Below are 16,307 nucleotides of genomic sequence, written 5' to 3' on the forward strand. Positions count from 1 at the left end.
GATGAAATTAGCCAGAAACTCAATTACTAAAGCCAGAAACTCAATTACTAAAGAGAAGAAAAGTGGGGTAATGGATCCCCCTCCCAGTTTCACACTAAACTGTGAGTGCAATTTAACTTCACCATGGTTCTGTCCTATGGGTTATTGGGATTTGTAGTGTAAACATCTCAGCCATATTGCTCTCATGCCTCATCAAGAGTTGTTTTTGTTGAAGTTGTCAATATGGCAAGGGCTTCTGATCCCATAAAATATTTGGGAAATGGATTTTAAAGTCATTGGCAGTTATTAATTTTTTCTGTCAGTTATGATTTTTTTTACAGCTCCATGATCTGTTTCTTGGTATTTTGAGGTGGCATTGAAACAATCATTGTGTTGACATACTACTTTACTCCTTTCTACACCTGGACCAACTTTGGATTAGATTGGCCATTTCCCCCACAGTTCTTCAGCTTATGGCACTGTATTTTGATGGTCCATAATTCCGTAATTCCATAATATAGTGATTTGAACATTGGATTCGATACCAGGTTTTGAATTTCGATTCAGTCATGAACCCATCTTAGGCAAGCCACATTTTCTCAGCCTCAGAGAAAGGAAATTGCAAACCTCTTCTGAACACATCTCAGGAAACCATGTGATAGGTTTGTCTTAGTGTTAAAATTTGGGAGCAGAAAGAATGATTCAAGGTGGTGGCAGCAGAATGAGTGAGGCCAGGGGGTTCAATCAGCGGGAAAGGAGTTTATTATCTGGCAGCAGAATGAGTGATATACAAATATACAAACATAAAAATATACAAAATATATACAAACATTAAAATAGAATTAAACATCAATGGTATTAATTAAAATATGAATTCTTAAAACTGATTAAAAATCACGAGTTGAGGTGCTGGATCAACATGAAGGGTTTTAAACTTTGGCTGAATCTCCATCATTGGAAAGTGGTAAATGGAGTGATGGGATGACATTAATGGACTGACAGACAGAAGATGTGAGATGTCAGGCTAATTAAGCAACAGGTACAAACGTGTAAATAATCAAACCTGCGAAATGCGGAGGGATAACTCTGCTGATATTCCCTTATAGGTTTGCCTTGGGGTTGCCATGACTTGGCAATGACTTGAAGGCACACAGCAACAACAATAACCTGGACCAGCCTTAATTATAGCTTGCATGGGGTCACCATGACTTTTTAAAAATCCATTAAAGCATGGACGGTTGTGTTTTGGGAGGAATGCTTTTAAAAACAAGTAGGTGGTCTTTTGGTTATTAAGAACGCCCTTTTAAAGAAACTTTCAAATAACACACAGAAATTCATTTCTGACCATTTCTACTTTTGGCGTGATGGCAAACCACACCAGGGCCAGAGGGAGAAACAAATGGGTCCAGACTCTGGGAAGTTACCCATCTCAACATGCATGCTAAGGCTATATGATGTAGGATAGCTTAGGATTTTGCTATTGCCTTGGCTATTGCAGTACACAGCTAATATCAACCATACAATGAATGGGTGTGTTTACATACCAGGCACAGAAACAGGTAGTGGTGATGATATGATACTCTCATAAAATACATGCTAGGAAGTCTTAGGTATACAATGACTATATCCCTCTTTAGAAGGTGCAGAAAGCAATTGGGTCTTCCCTCTGCAAAACTCTCTATGGGCCAAATTCCCTGCTAAGATATCCGCAATCCTTTCCAATCCTCCCTTCCTCTGCATGGGGAAGAGAGGGGAGAGAAGCATTCTTAACAGGCACTTGAAAATCCTAGCAGAGAGCTAGGCTTTGTGAAATATTCTTCCTTCTGACTGGAATAGTTGCATGCAAGAAAAATATCCCTTTCTTACCTCCTATCAGCGATCAGAGATAAGAACTGGGTTCTCCTCCCATCTTTTATAGTCTGGGGAAACCTCAGGAAAAAGACCAAAAGAGATACAGTACCTCGAGGAGCCAGATTCCAATTCCTGCACGGGCTGGAGATCTTTCCCCCACCGCCCTGCACGAATGGTGGGTTAGCCCCCGATGATGGAAGATTTAGTGTATTCTTTAAATACTTTTCAGACTGTATGAGCAGAGATTCCAGTTCTCATGGCTATTGCTTCTGCTGAAGCCTTGTTGGATCATAAAGTGAAGGATATCTTGTTTGCGCCACTCTCTCACTTAACAGAACTCAAATTGCTTTTTAGTTCTACCAGCAGGCAGGGCCAATGAAGTGAATGGCAAACAACCTGCATGTAAGGAATTGGATTGGAATCCCTGCAGAGAAAGTAGCTAAGGGTTCCTGAAGACACATCTGTGATAGTAAGAGTAGGGAAGCCATCCAGTCCAACCCCCTGACAAGAAGCAGGAAATTGCATTCAAAGCATCCCCGACAGATGGCCATCCAGCCTCTGCTTAAAACCCTCCAAAGAAGGAGCCTTCACCACAGTCCGGGAGAGAGTTCCACTGCTGAACAGCTCTCAAAGTGAGGAAGTTCTTCCTGATGTTCAGGTGAAATCTCCACTTGATTTAATGGCTCCTTCTCCCACAGCTACTCCAGACATACCTTGTCTTGAACTCTTACATAACTATAAGCAAATGTAAAGGTGGTGGTAACACTGAGAGCACATTCCCGGATTTGGGACAGTGGATCTGTCAACCACTCTGAAGAAGCCAGGTCTTGAAGTTGGCAAGGCCATTAATGCTAATCAAGGTGATTAATTGCAACATTCACACTGGCCTCCAACAGACAAGAGTTCTTTCTCTCACCCTGGACCTTCCACAGATAGATAAACCTCCTTTGCTTCGTTTCCAATATACCTTACAACCTCTGAGGATGCCTGCCATAGATGTGGGAGAAATGTCAGGAGAGAATGCTTCTGGATTCTTACAGTGACCCAACACTCTGAATAAATCTCTCCTACCATTGCATCCATGCACAGTAGAGTTATAGAGCATCTTTTGTAAATTGGAGGCTCTTGAAAATGGCATACAAATAGGACAAAATTGTTCACTGAGTGTGCATCACTGACTGAGAATGTGTGTTACCAAAGATTAGAAAAATATCTTCTGGTGCAAATTTCCTCGTAGACGTTCTAGCTGCCATGTATTGACTAGCTGTGAGAAGTATCTCTGCTTCTAAGCAGCAGAACATAGCATCAGACCTAAAGTGGCTCCTCTATTTGGAAGTTTGGATGCCACCAGAGGAAGTATTTATCGTGAGACAACCTAGGTTCATCCATGGACTATTACAGAGGATTCAAATGACATCTTTTATCACAGATGCATCTACACTGTAGAATTCATGCAGTTTGACATCACTTTAACCTCCATGACTCAAAACTATCAAATTCTGGGAGGTGTAATTTCACAACTATTTAGTCTTCTCTGGCAGAAAGTCCTAGTACCTCACCAAAACGACAAATGACCTGTCAACATCTGTTTCCTCAGTGTTTTGTCCATTTCCTCTCTTCTGCGAAAATCCATTGAGAAAGGGGAAAATAGAATAAATGGCCCAGCATCTTTTGATAGTAGCACCTGGGATGGGAATTTCACACCAATTGACTGTGTGTACCCACTCCATTTTAGCTTCCCCAGATCATCTCAAAATTCACCCATCGCAGCAGTTTCTTCTGGCTGAAAAATGAGAATTGGAAACCTCCAGTAGCAGCAAGTCTTCTTCAAAACAAAGTGATCATTCAGTGCCTTAGTTTGTCCAAAAACAATACAACCTTGTATCTATGAGACTGGTACCAACCATTTTATTTAACCCCTCCTCCCAGTTTTCTTCTGGCATTTTCTAGTTTCTCCAATATTATTCCAAAATGTGCTTCCATCAGAAGTTGTTTATTTCAAGAGAGTTGGCGATTATCTTATGTTTTATGTCCAGGAACATATTCCCCTTAAATATGGGGGTTGCACTGTACCTAAAAGTAGTGTACTTCCACATAGTAACGTGACACGTTACTTTTTTTATATACCTAGCAACTCAACTGAGCTGTTTTCCAAAGCTTCTGGGCAATGAGCTGCTTTTAGCAAGAATTTCTCTAGACGCTGGAACCAGATCTGGGCAAAATGATTCTAGAAACAACTCTGGGCCAAAGAAAAAGCAGAAGCAAGGCCAACTCCCATCTGTAAATGCTGATCTCTTTGCCTACTTCCCTGTTCCTTTCCTGTGTCATCCCAAGCGCATGAGATCATACCATGGTCAGTTTCTAAAATCTGCATCACAGGACAAGATTCCCCCATTTTCTTTTGTGAAGCCAAGGGCACCAGACAGCTTGATATGGGTAGTGAGTGACTCCACGTCACGTATATTTGTGTCTGAAGAAGGGACAGCCCCTTGCAGCTCTCAGTCGGTTAAAATCTCCAGCGAACCAGAGGATCGACATTGTTTGCAGGCTACAATACTGCAGGGGAGAGAAGCCACAGGGAAACAGAGTGGATTAATAGAGAAAAACAAAACAACAGTGGCTCTTGCTTCCAAACTTGCTATAAAACAACCCCACATCTTTGTTTGGGATCTTTTAAAAGTAAGATCTAACCCATGTGAATTTTTGTGTGTGTCAGGAGCGACGTGAGAAATTGCAAGTTGCTTCTGGTGTGAGAGAATTGGCTATCTGCAAGGATGTCACCCAGAGGATACCCAGATATTTGAAGTTTTACCATCCTTGTGGGAGGCTTCTCTCATGTTCCTGCATGAGGAGCTGGAGCTGACAGAGAGAGCTCATCCGCATTCTCTCCAGATTCGAACTGGCAACCTTCAGGTCAGCAACCCAACCTTCAAGTCAGCAGTCCTGCCGGCACAAGCGTTTGACCCATTGCACCATTGGGGGCTCCACCCATGTGGATGTCCTGAGTGAACAACAACAACAAAAATTGAAAGCTTTATGGTTCTAAAGCATTAAGAAAAGTGCAACCTTTTCTGGTTCCTGTCTCAGTATCAATATAGCTAGATGGATAAAAGTTTTATATGTTTTCAATTTGGAAAAGGCAGGGAACTAGATCCAGAAAATATTTTTCTCCCTCTTTTGATTTTCATGTTTTGATATATACATATGTGTGAGAGATTTTTTTGTCTAAAATTAAACATACTCTAGAGCAAGAAATATTTAAAATCCAATGAAGACAAAATATAAAAGATTAAGACAGCACAGCATCAAAAGCCCATTACAATCAATACCTACAGCCTCCTACAATTTTACATCTGAATAGTCCGATCACTAGTTTTAATTTCAAAGCTTGAGAGCAGCTACCAAAAAGGTCCTCTTTTTTTGTTCGCACCAAACATGTCAGGGACAGATAGAAAAGACTTTGGGCTTTAGTAGGCCATAAAGGGAGATACAGTAGAGTCTCACTTATCCAAGCCTCGCTTATCCAAGCCTCTGGATAATCCAAGCCATTTTTGTAGTCAATGTTTTCAATATATCGTGATATTTTGATGCTAAATTCGTAAATACAGTAATTACAACATAACATTATTGCATATTGAACTACTTTTTCTGTCAAATTTGTTGTATAACATGAAGTTTTGGTGCTTAATTTGTAAAACCATAACCTAATTTGATGTTTAATAAGCTTTTCCTTAATCCCTCCTTATTATCCAAGTTATTCGCTTATCCAAGCTTCTGCCGGCCCGTTTCGCTTGGATAAGTGAGACTCTACTGTACATTTCTTCAAATAACTTTGATGTTTTTGTTGTTGTTGTGGTGTGCCTTCAAGTCATTTCCAACTTAGGGCGACTCTAAAGCAACCCTATCACTAGAGTTTGTTCAAAGGGGGTTTGCTTTTCCCTCATTTGAGGCTAAGAGAGTATGACTTGGCCAAGGTCTCCCAATGGTTTCCATGGCAGAGCAGGGGTTTGAACCCTGGTCTCTAGTGTCATAAACCCCACAAACAAACAAACAAACCAGTACACCATGCTGGTTCTCATTAAATAGTTAGGACTCAAGCCGAGTCAGGATTTCTGCAATTGTACTACACTTTTTGCACAGAATGCTTTCTGTGCTAATGCAAATCTTGGGAGTTTCACAACCTTGCTGATACTTCCGTCTTGTGTGGGATGATGCAATTTTGACTACTTAAGGATCAACACACTGAAAGCATGCTGAGTATTCATATGTAAGACATGACTCTGGACTGGCTTTGGCTTCTTGGCAAGGCTACAAAATGATCCTACTGCAAAGTTAAGAACTAACTTTTGGATGGTCTCAGGAAGAAGGATTTCCCAAAATGAGACATTGTACCCGGGATTACTTGTTGTTGTGTAGTCGTGTTTGTATATACACTATATTTGTGGACTGTTTTCTGTTCGAGATTGATGCATTTTTTGCTTTATGTGTTACATAATAAGATAGTACCCAGTTGGGACTGTAAAGAAAATACTCAGCAATACTAGCATTTTGTCTTATGAATGTTGTATAGTTGTATTTGTATATACACATTACTTGTTGTTGTATAGTTGTGTTTGTATATACACCATATTTGTGGACTGTTTTCCGTTCGAGATTGATGTATTTTTTTTTTGCTTTATGTGTTACATAATAAGATAGTACCCAGTTGGGACTGTAAAGAAAATACTCAGCAATACTAGCATACCGTCTTATGAATATACACATTTAATCTGTATGAGAACATATACATTTAAGTTTTTTCTATCGATACAATTCTTGTAGCATTTATATAGATATCTCTGCCTTATTGATATAATCCAGATTATCAAAACAGATAATCTACATAACCTCCTTTGAACTGGATTATAGTACTGCCATATAATCCAGTTCAAAGAAGATATTCTGGACTTTATATGGCAATGTAGAAGGGGCCCTAGACAAGGTCAGTTACACTGGTGCCCTCCTATCTTTCCATAGGACTGATTGGAGACCAGAGTTCGAATCCCTGCTCAGCCATGGAAAGTTACTGGGTGATCTTGGGCACGTCACATTTTCTTCTCCTTGGAGGAAGGCAAGGGCACTCATCGGAAAAAATCTTGCCAAGAAAACCTCATGATAGGATTATCATAGGTTAGGAATGATTTGAAGGCCACAGTTTGAATAAAAGCAGATGATAAAATCAGATAAAATCTCTATGCCATTTATATGTTCTTAGCAATCCATACACACATACACACAACTTTAAGAAGAAATGATACTGTTTCAAAAATGTACCTGATAGGAATAAGGCTTAGGCAGCCGACACCACATGATAATAGGAAGCAGAATCCACTGAACCAGCCTAGTGTATTTTGGTAGATTTTATTATAGGCTGTTAAAGTCACAGCACCTGTGATCACCAGTGAGAGCTGCAGGAGAACAAACACCTTTCCTAGAAGTGAGAGGGGAAGGAAAATATATTGAAACAGCTCTTAAAGCAATTCTATACCATCATTCCTTTGTGTTGTCAAAGGCTTTCATGGCCAGAATTACTGAGTTGCTGTGAGTTTTCCAGGTGTATGGCCATGTTTCAGAAGCATTCTCTCCTGACGTTTCGCCCACATCTATGGCAGGCATCCTCAGAGGTTGTGCGACCTCACAACCTCTGAGGATGCCTGCCATAGATGTGGGTGAAAGGAGAGAGATGTTTCTGGACAGGAGATAATGTTTCTGGAACATGGCCATATAGCCCAGAAAACACACAGCAACACATCATTCCTTTCATTAACTTCCGCCCGCCCCATATTAACTTGTGTTAATATAACTGACTGGATATTTAGGAGCTCTTGTCTCTTCCCTGTTTTGTTCTTTGAAGAGTGATAGCATTGTTGGATTGTAAATCCCATCATCTCTCACCACTGGTTTGGGCTGTTGGGTGTTACCAGGGATGTAGCTACCTGGGAGAATGGATGGGCATAATGAAGGCATTGCTCCCAAAGAAGAAAACTCATTCCTCCAGGAAATTTTCCTTCATTTCTTCATTTCCTAGATTTTTTGGGGGTTGTGGTAGTGAAATATATTTCATACTGTGAATGGTTGAGTCTATGGATACAGAACTCATAGATATGAAGGGCTGAATAGCTAGAACTAAAAAATAATATCCCAGTCAAACATATATCAGACCATAAGTAAAACTATTTCAAGACTTGGCAGATGTCGGATTTCAGAAGGTTTATAGCTGAGCTTAGAATGACTGAATGCTGTATGGGAGAAACATAGATCTATGTACCATATTTATAGTGTTAAGCAGTCAAGACCCCTGCCCTTTCACTCCACCAACCTCCCTTTACTGGGAAGCAACAACTGGGATTGATGTAGGTCTGTTCCTCTGTCACTCAGAAAGCAACAGACTGAATGTTGTTCAAATCAGTAACAGGAGATGGGTTTATGTAGTTTATGTAGGTTTATGTAGTTTATGTAGTTTATGTAGGTTTAGATGGGTTTATGTAGGCTTACTGTTGTCTGACTCTCACAGAACATCTTATAGGTAAGTCAAATTGGAATGAGGAGCCAGTTCTAGATATTACCATGTTGACACATTTAATAAAATGATAGAAATGGATAGAAAACTAGCCTGACTTTTTTTCTGAATGAAATAAGAGCAGCTTATTTTAAATGCTCCCCCCCCTCTCTCTCTCTCTCTCTCTCTCTCTCTCTCTCTCTCTCTCTCTCTCTCTCTCTCTATATATATATATATATATATATATATATATATATATATATATATATAAACATTTAAACAATACTGGGATGTTCAAAGCAGTTCCTTACCATAAGACGATCCTTTGACCTGTTTTGATAACAAAGATCTGATGGTTGTCAAGGGTATGAGAGCAAACAGCATCACTGCACGAGCTGGAATGGAACAAAAAAGGATGGAAAAATCTCAAGCAACAGACCAAACTTCCAGTGCTTTCCTTCAGGAATGGGGCCATGTAACACTCCAGATGTTGTTCAACTGCAACTCCCATCATCCCACCACCCCATGCGTATGCTGACTGAGGCTGATGGGAGAAAATCTATGAGGCCATTTGCTGAAGTAAAGTACATGCTGAAAGGGCGCATGTAAGGTATATAGATGCAAATACGTTGTTGTTGCTTTGTCATCCCACCTGTTCCCAGTTCAGGACTCAAGGTGGCTTAAAACAAGCGTAACTAAAAATTCACAACATACCAAAGTTAAAAATGTTGGCCTAAATTCGATTAAGAAGTTATAAATATGTAAGCATCATCATTATGGTACTATGCTGTGATTTCTGTCCTGATTTCCGCAATCCCAATTTAGCTAAGATTGGCGGAGGCCTGTTTTCTTGTTGATTGGGAAGCAGCTGATTGACAGTCCCACCAGTCTCCAGGCAGAAACACACATATGACCTCATCGCACTAGAGCTTGGATCCACTTTAAATCCGTTTTAGGGAGGGGGGTTTAAACAGCTCAACCAGACAGGTCCTGGGCCTCACCAAAGTACAAACCCTAGAACTCTGCAGGAGGCAGAAACTGGATTTAAAGTGGATTCATGCTCTAGTGTGATGAAGCAACTACACAATTTCCCTTTGTGCCAAAGATCATTCAGAGAAGGGTGTGTGTGGGTCCATTGGACAGCTTCTTATTAACGGAAACAGATGCCCATAGACCTGTGTTTGGTATGGATTAGATGGACTCATAAACATCCTTCTATAAACCTTGAGGAAGCTGCATATCTGTTTAGGAAACCAGTGATTCAGATTAAAGCAGCTTTGAAAATGTGGTCTGGGTCAGTGTGAAGAGCTACAGGTAGAGCAACATTCTCTGACATCAAAGTAGAGCTCAAGTTCTCAGACTTCAAAGTGCCTGATATTTACCCAAAGCTCTACCAAGAGGGAAGAAACAAGGGCTGAGAAGAGATGTTGACCTTGTTCCTTCCATCTAGTTCTGGGGGCCAGGGGATTGTATCTATTCCCATCTTCAGGGCTGGCATAAAACTCCACTGCAGGGTGTGGTGGGAGAGGGGAAGGGATCTGAATCCAAGGGAGTTGCCCATGCCAAACCCTGATTCGCCCCCTTTTTATATCACAAGGAGTTCCAGCTGAGACATATGAGCCATGCACATTTCTACTGGAATGGAAGAGGAGGTAGGATCTTCCGCTCTGAAGGTGGAACTCTTTGGAAGGTGAAATTTGAAGATATCCCATGGGCCCAGAAATGCGCTCCAAGGGCCTATGCTGAAGATGAGAGACATTTGATGGGGCATATACCTAGTCCAATCTGTGAGGGTTCGAGTGACCCTTAAAGGTAAAGGATTTCCCCTGACATTAAGTCTAGTCATGTCCGACTCTGGGGGTTGGTGCTCATATCCATTTCTAAGCCGAAGAGCCAGCATTGTCCATAGACACCTCCAAGGTCATGTGGTCAGCATGACTGCATGGAACACCGTTACCTTCCTGTCAGAGCGGTACCTATTTATCTACTCACATTTGCATGTTTTCGAACTGCTAGGTTGGCAGAAGCTGGAGTTAACAGCGGGTGCTCACTCTGCTCCCCGGATTTGAACCTGGGACCTTTCAGTCTGCAAGTTCAGCAGCTCAGCGCTTTAACACACTGAGCCACCGGAGGCTCTGGTTGGCAGAAGCTGAGGCTAACAGTGAGAGCTTACCTCACTCCCTGGTCAGCAAGTTCAGCAGCAGTTTAACCTACTGTGCTACCAAGTGACCCTTACCCTCCAAAAATACATATGCAAATTCCCCCCAGTTATCTCTTGGTGTTGATCAGAAACAAGGAGAGGAATCCTGCCCTTATTTGTTTTTTTCCAGGAACTGAGTGAGTCACAGTAAGGACTAATTTGGCTCTGAGAAATACTGACTGAGAACACTTTCTCCTCCTGCCTTTCCCTATACCCAGACAGGAAAGGTGGATAAAAAACTGGATGTTCTCAGGAGGCATTTGAAAGCATTGTACCTTAACTCTTATATATAAAAAGGAACCACCCCTCCTCTGAACAGAGTGGAAAAAGACAGAATGACATTTGTGGCATCCAGGAGAAGCTGCCCCTTGAGGCATCACTGACCTTTTCTCCTATCTCTGAAACGACCCTTGACTTACCCACAGGTAAGATCAAATACCATAATTTTGGTCTCTAAACCTGTCCTTGACCTATACATGAGGTTAACTTATGCATGATTATATATGATAGATAGGTTTTGGATTCTGCTTGAATTTTTCTTCAGTCGGGTAATTACGATACTCTCTGGCAGATATTAATTTTTGGCTAGTAAAGAATATCTGTCTCTATGCCAAGATGCATACGTGTTTGGAATAATTGTGTAATCCAAGAGATGAGGGCAAAAGATTTCACAAGACAGGTTTTGCTGGTTCAGGAATAGGGGGAAATTCTTTCTAATACTGAACAACAACTCTGAGGAAGCTATTAATAGCATTTTGCTGTTGTAGAACTGCATGCTTGTGTAGGCGCATAGTTTACGCTTAATGTGAGATTGTAATTATAAACAGGTTTGATCAGCCACAGCCACATTTCTTGCTCTAAGATCACCAGTAATGTGGCAAGCAAAATATTTTCTGTTACTGACATCAATTGCAGTAACAACGCCAGAAAACATTGGTTCAGACTTGCTGCTCCTCCCTTGTGCTGTTTCACACCAAGACAGAGAATGGTCTACCCAGATTTACATTATTATTGTTGTTGTAGGCTGGAATTCAGCATGGGACTTCATATTTGTAAATTGACACACATGTGTGGGAAACACATGGAGTAGTTTTCCAAGGCTGCCTTGACGTTACAATATATGGGTGTCCATTACACAATGATAGCTAACAGGTTAACTGATGGTGCTTCAATGCAGAAATTCACAATTAATTTAGGGTCCTATAAGACTATATTGTTAGTAGTACTATTATTCCACTTTAACTGCCATGGAAACATCCTGTGTAATACAGTTTGTGGCACAGAATGTTGTTGCAATCTTATATCTTCCTAAGTGGACTTGCATATCTGGGAATTGGAATTGTGCAGGTGTGTAACATCTGCATCTAGTAGGTTACTAAGTAGCCCAGCTCACTTAGGTGTCTGCTGTAATTCAGGATGCAATAAACATGCTCTAACGTGTATAGTGGGTTAATATATATTGCGTACTGATGTGCATTGGACATTCTTGCTAGTATCCTAGCACACAACTTCACAATTTAGTAAAGGGATTGCTTAGTGTCTCTGCTACATAGCTAGGTATATGTAAAGTTATGTAATGTAACAAGTCATAGATCATTCTGGTGGCTATCTACAGAGAGAAAGATATTACTAACTTTGGGTTGTTGTATGTTTTCCGAGCTGTATGGCCATGTTCCAGAAGTATTCTCTCCTGACATTTCACCCACATCTATGGCAGGCATCCTCAGAGGTTGTGAGGTATGGAGAAACTAAGCAAGGAAGGTTTATATATATATATATCTGTGAAAAGTCCAGGGTGAAAGAACTCTTGTCAGTGGAGGCCAGTGTGAATGTTGTAGTTAATCACCTTAATTAGCATTGTATAGCTTCATCTCCTGGCTTCTTCCTGCCTGGGGGCATCCTTTGTTCAGAGTCATTAGTTGCCCCTGGTTGATTCATGTCTGGAACTCCTCTGTTTTGTTCATTTTCTGTTTTGTTCATTTTCATGGTTTCCTCCTTTCTGTTGAAGTTGTCCACATGTTTGTGAATTTCAATGGCTTCTCTGTGTAGTCTGACATGATAGTTGTTGGAGTGGTCAAGCATTTCTGTGTTCTCAAATAATATACTGTGTCCAGGTTGGTTCATCAAGTGCTCTGCTATGGCTGATTTCTCTGGTTGAGTTAGTTTGCAGTGCCTTTCATGTACTTCAACAGAAAGGAGGAAACTATGAAAATGAACAAAATCAGGCTACCAGTATTTAAAAACTCAAAAGTCAGAACAGTAAATAAGAAGCAACACTCTGAAAACAGAGGAGTTCCAGACGTGAATCAACCAGGAGCAGCTAACGACTCTAAACAAAGGATGTCCCCAGGCAGGAAGAAGCCAGGAGATGAAGCTATTCAATGCTAATTAAGGTGATTAACTACAACATTCACACTGGCCTCCACTGACAAGAGTTCTTCTCTCACCCTGGACTTTCCACAGATATATATATATATAAACCTTCCTTGCTTAGTTTCTCCATACCTCACAATCTCTGAGGATGCCTGCCATAGATGTGGGCGAAATGTCAGGAGAGAATACTTCTGGAACATGGCCATATAGCCCGGAAAACATACAACACAGTAACCCAATACACCAAAAAACCATAGAAAGAAAATGCAAGGATGACCTTCATTTGAATAACAACCATATAGAGACAAATCTTCAGTTTAAAAAACGCAGTAAAAGCAGTACTTAGACCAATTGAGAAGGGAAAAAATCACCAGGGACAGATGACATATCAAGAGGACTGCCGAAAACTACAGAGACAGAATCCAGTCTAGTTCTAACTAATATCTGTCAACAAATATGGAAAACAAAACCATCATCAATGTACATCCCAATCCGCAAGAAAGGGGACATCAGGGATTGTAGTAACCACAGGACCATTAAATGAATTTCCCTTGCAAGCAAAATGCTGTTTAAAATTTTGCAACAAAGATGTGTACCACACATGGAGCAAGAACTGCCAGCTATCCAGTCTGGAAAGGAAGTGGCTATTTTCTTGTTTCTTGGCTAGGGGTTGGACTGGATGGCCCATGAGGTCTCTTCCAACTCTATGATTCTATGATTATTGTAATTTTATTGCAAACATATGTTTGATAACGGAGCACACCAAAGAATAAAAAAACAGCCTGTCTTTATCTGTAAACACTTAAAAAGCATGACTCACTATTAAGAAAATATTTCAAAATATTTGATTATCCTGATGCATAACCTGTATTCAGGATAAGAGGCTATTGTTAGGATAGAATAGGGAGAAACGAAATGGTTTCCAATTAGTAAGGGTGTCAAGCAACTCTCCATTTTATTGCCTTATCTGTTTAACTTGTATGCTATAAATGTACAGTAGAGTCTCACTTATCCAAGATAAACAGGCTAGCAGAACATTGGATAAGTGAAGCTTGGATAAGTGAGACTCTACTGTATGTACAATGAAATTAGTCTCAGAGGAAGGATGTTTGAAAACTGGAAGAAGGAACATTAACAATTTAAGATATGGAGATGATACCATACTTCTAATAGAAAATTGCAAAGACTTAGAATGGCTATGGGGAAAATAAATGAAGAAAGCATAAAGGCGAGTTTACAGTTGAATACTGATAAAACAGAATGACGACAGATGATTTACCTAACTTTAAAGCAAATGGTGAAGCCACACTTCAAGCTATAAATATGACACATAAATAGGAAAAAAGTTGTGGAATATCTCTGACTCACCAATATAAAACAGATATGTCTGTCGTACAAAGGCCATGATAAGGATGCCTGCTGAGAAGGACACAATACCCATCACGATCATGGTTGTGTCTTTTAAAAACTTGGAGAAAACTAAGACTCCCAGGAAACTGGTGATAAAGATCAAGTAGCCAGCAGCATTAGCATAGCCAATATATTCTGGTCCCCAGCTCAAGGGTTCCTTGAGCAGAAAGAGGGGCAGAACGTCCATAGCTCCTGCAACAGCTACGTCATACATGATGGCTCCCATGAAAAGCATGACAATGATGAGCTTGGAAGGGACCATCATGAAAGGCTCATGGAAGATGGAATCTTCTTCATCGGCCAACTTGCTCTCAGAATGGTCCATGTTCGAGGAAGGAGCAGCTAGGGGTGAACTTCTAGGTTTGGGCACTCTGAGGACAAAGAGACTGTAGATGAGGCAGAAAGCATATAAGGCAACACTGGAAGACACCAAGACTGTGCCATGCTGGTAAGTAAGGTGGAAGCTGAGAAAAAGATGCCCAGATGCAACACTCCCTACAAAACCAGCGATGCCATAGATGAGCTCGATAACAATGAGGCGCAATGATCTCCTGCTCTCAGAGGAGTTCTGGGATCCCAGGGCCATGACGCTTGCCCAGTAAGTGGTGTAGCCTCCGGTCAGACCATGCAAGACGGCAGCTCCATACATCACCTCAATGGGCCACTCCAAGAGGATCAAGAGGAGCAGAAGGATCCGAGACAGCAAATAGCCAGCCAGAGGCACACAGATGGAAATCTTCCTGTTCTTCAGATCACCCAGTTTGGCTAGACCATAAGCTGACAAGAGTGGAGTCAAACCATCCACCAGCTTGTAGATGATGTAAAAGTTGGAGATGGCTTTCTGTTGTGCTGCCTCAGTGTCATGGTCCGAAGAGGCCAAGGAAGAGGAGTTGGTCTGGTTATAGTAGTTCTTCACCACCAGCAGTAGCCCCGTGTCAAAGAAAGCGCTGGCAAGCTGAGCCGCAGCAACAACAGGCTCAATCCAGGTCCTCGGTTCCATCGTGCTCCTTATAGTAGCTGCTATTTTTGCAAAGGACAGAAACCATCTCCGGGAACCATCAAGAGATCTTTTTGATCTCTATCACAAAAGCTGGACTCCTTATCCTGAAGTTAGAGAGATTTCTAATGCCTCTCTGAACAGACAGCTTATCTTCTCCTCTTTTTCGTCCTCTCTATTCAGCCTCTCAGTTTCAGATTACCATACCTTTGTGTGCCCAGAACTACGCCTCTTCACGGTTGCTCTTCCTGCTTTTTTTAAAAAGTAAGAGAGCCACATGACCTTGCCTGGGGAAATCCTCATTTTAGGAAGCGAAAGCAGGTTGAACAATGGTTTAAGTCCCTCCAACCAGAGCACTTCCTTCTGCTTGGGAGGCAGCAGCTTATTGTGTGTGAGAGAGTTGATCAGCCAGTTTGGAAACACTGACATTGATAGGAAAGTGGATGGCAACAGTAAAGCGACCAAGCAAGAGACAGGGTGCTTTTTAAATGCTGCTGTCCTCTCTTTCTCTCACCAATCCCTATCTGGAAGACGTCAGAGGGAGGGACAAGTGGAGGGAAGATGAAGAAATATACAGAACCATTTGTCAAACCCTTTAATGTAAGGACTGTTGTTAAACTAAATCATACAGCTCATGCTGCTTCCCCCCCAACTTTTCAGCACAATTAGTTGACATGCTCACCAACAAGTAAATGTCACTTTAACCTCACGTCTTCATACTATCCACATTTTCTAATTTCTAAAAAAAAAATTATGCAAAAAAAAAAGCTTTACTCCCAGCATCCTTATGCCATGTTATCGGTATTTTTGCTTTTCAGTGTAAGATTGCTCCTGGTCTCAAGAAAATGTGGGCTTTGTTCATGAAATCAATTACATAAAGCAGTGGTTCTCAACCTGTGGGTCCCCAGATGTTTCGGCCTTCAACTCCCAGAAATCCCGAAAGCTGGTAAACTGGCTGG

The 16,307-nt window shown here is 41.1% G+C and overlaps 1 protein-coding gene across 1 annotated transcript; it reads right to left on the minus strand.

Moving 5' to 3' along the window:
- Window positions 1-723: 723 nt before the first annotated feature.
- On the minus strand, window positions 724-15,990 carry slc46a2 (solute carrier family 46 member 2). Its single transcript, XM_003216613.4, has 4 exons — window positions 14,310-15,990; window positions 8,680-8,763; window positions 7,144-7,300; window positions 724-4,386 (listed from the first exon to the last, which is right to left on the minus strand). Exons 1-4 carry the CDS (start codon window positions 15,349-15,351, stop codon window positions 4,329-4,331), a joined length of 1,341 nt encoding a protein of 446 aa, XP_003216661.1. The 5' UTR covers window positions 15,352-15,990; the 3' UTR covers window positions 724-4,328.
- Between the last annotated feature and the right edge of the window lie 317 nt (window positions 15,991-16,307).

Source organism: Anolis carolinensis, chromosome 2 (assembly GCF_035594765.1).
Source record: "Anolis carolinensis isolate JA03-04 chromosome 2, rAnoCar3.1.pri, whole genome shotgun sequence".
NCBI lineage: Eukaryota > Metazoa > Chordata > Lepidosauria > Squamata > Dactyloidae > Anolis > Anolis carolinensis.

Excerpts from the sequence above, each read along its gene's own strand:
- slc46a2 (XM_003216613.4), bottom strand. The coding sequence starts at position 15,351 with ATGGAACCGAGGACCTGGATTGAGCCTGTTGTTGCTGCGGCTCAGCTT. Across the intron at positions 8,764-14,309 it reads GACATATCTGTTTTATATTG|CTCGTGCAGTGATGCTGTTT; the intron begins GTGAGTCAGAGA and ends GTTCCATTCCAG. Across the intron at positions 4,387-7,143 it reads CTAAGCCTTATTCCTATCAG|TATTGTAGCCTGCAAACAAT; the intron begins GTACATTTTTGA and ends TCTCCCCTGCAG.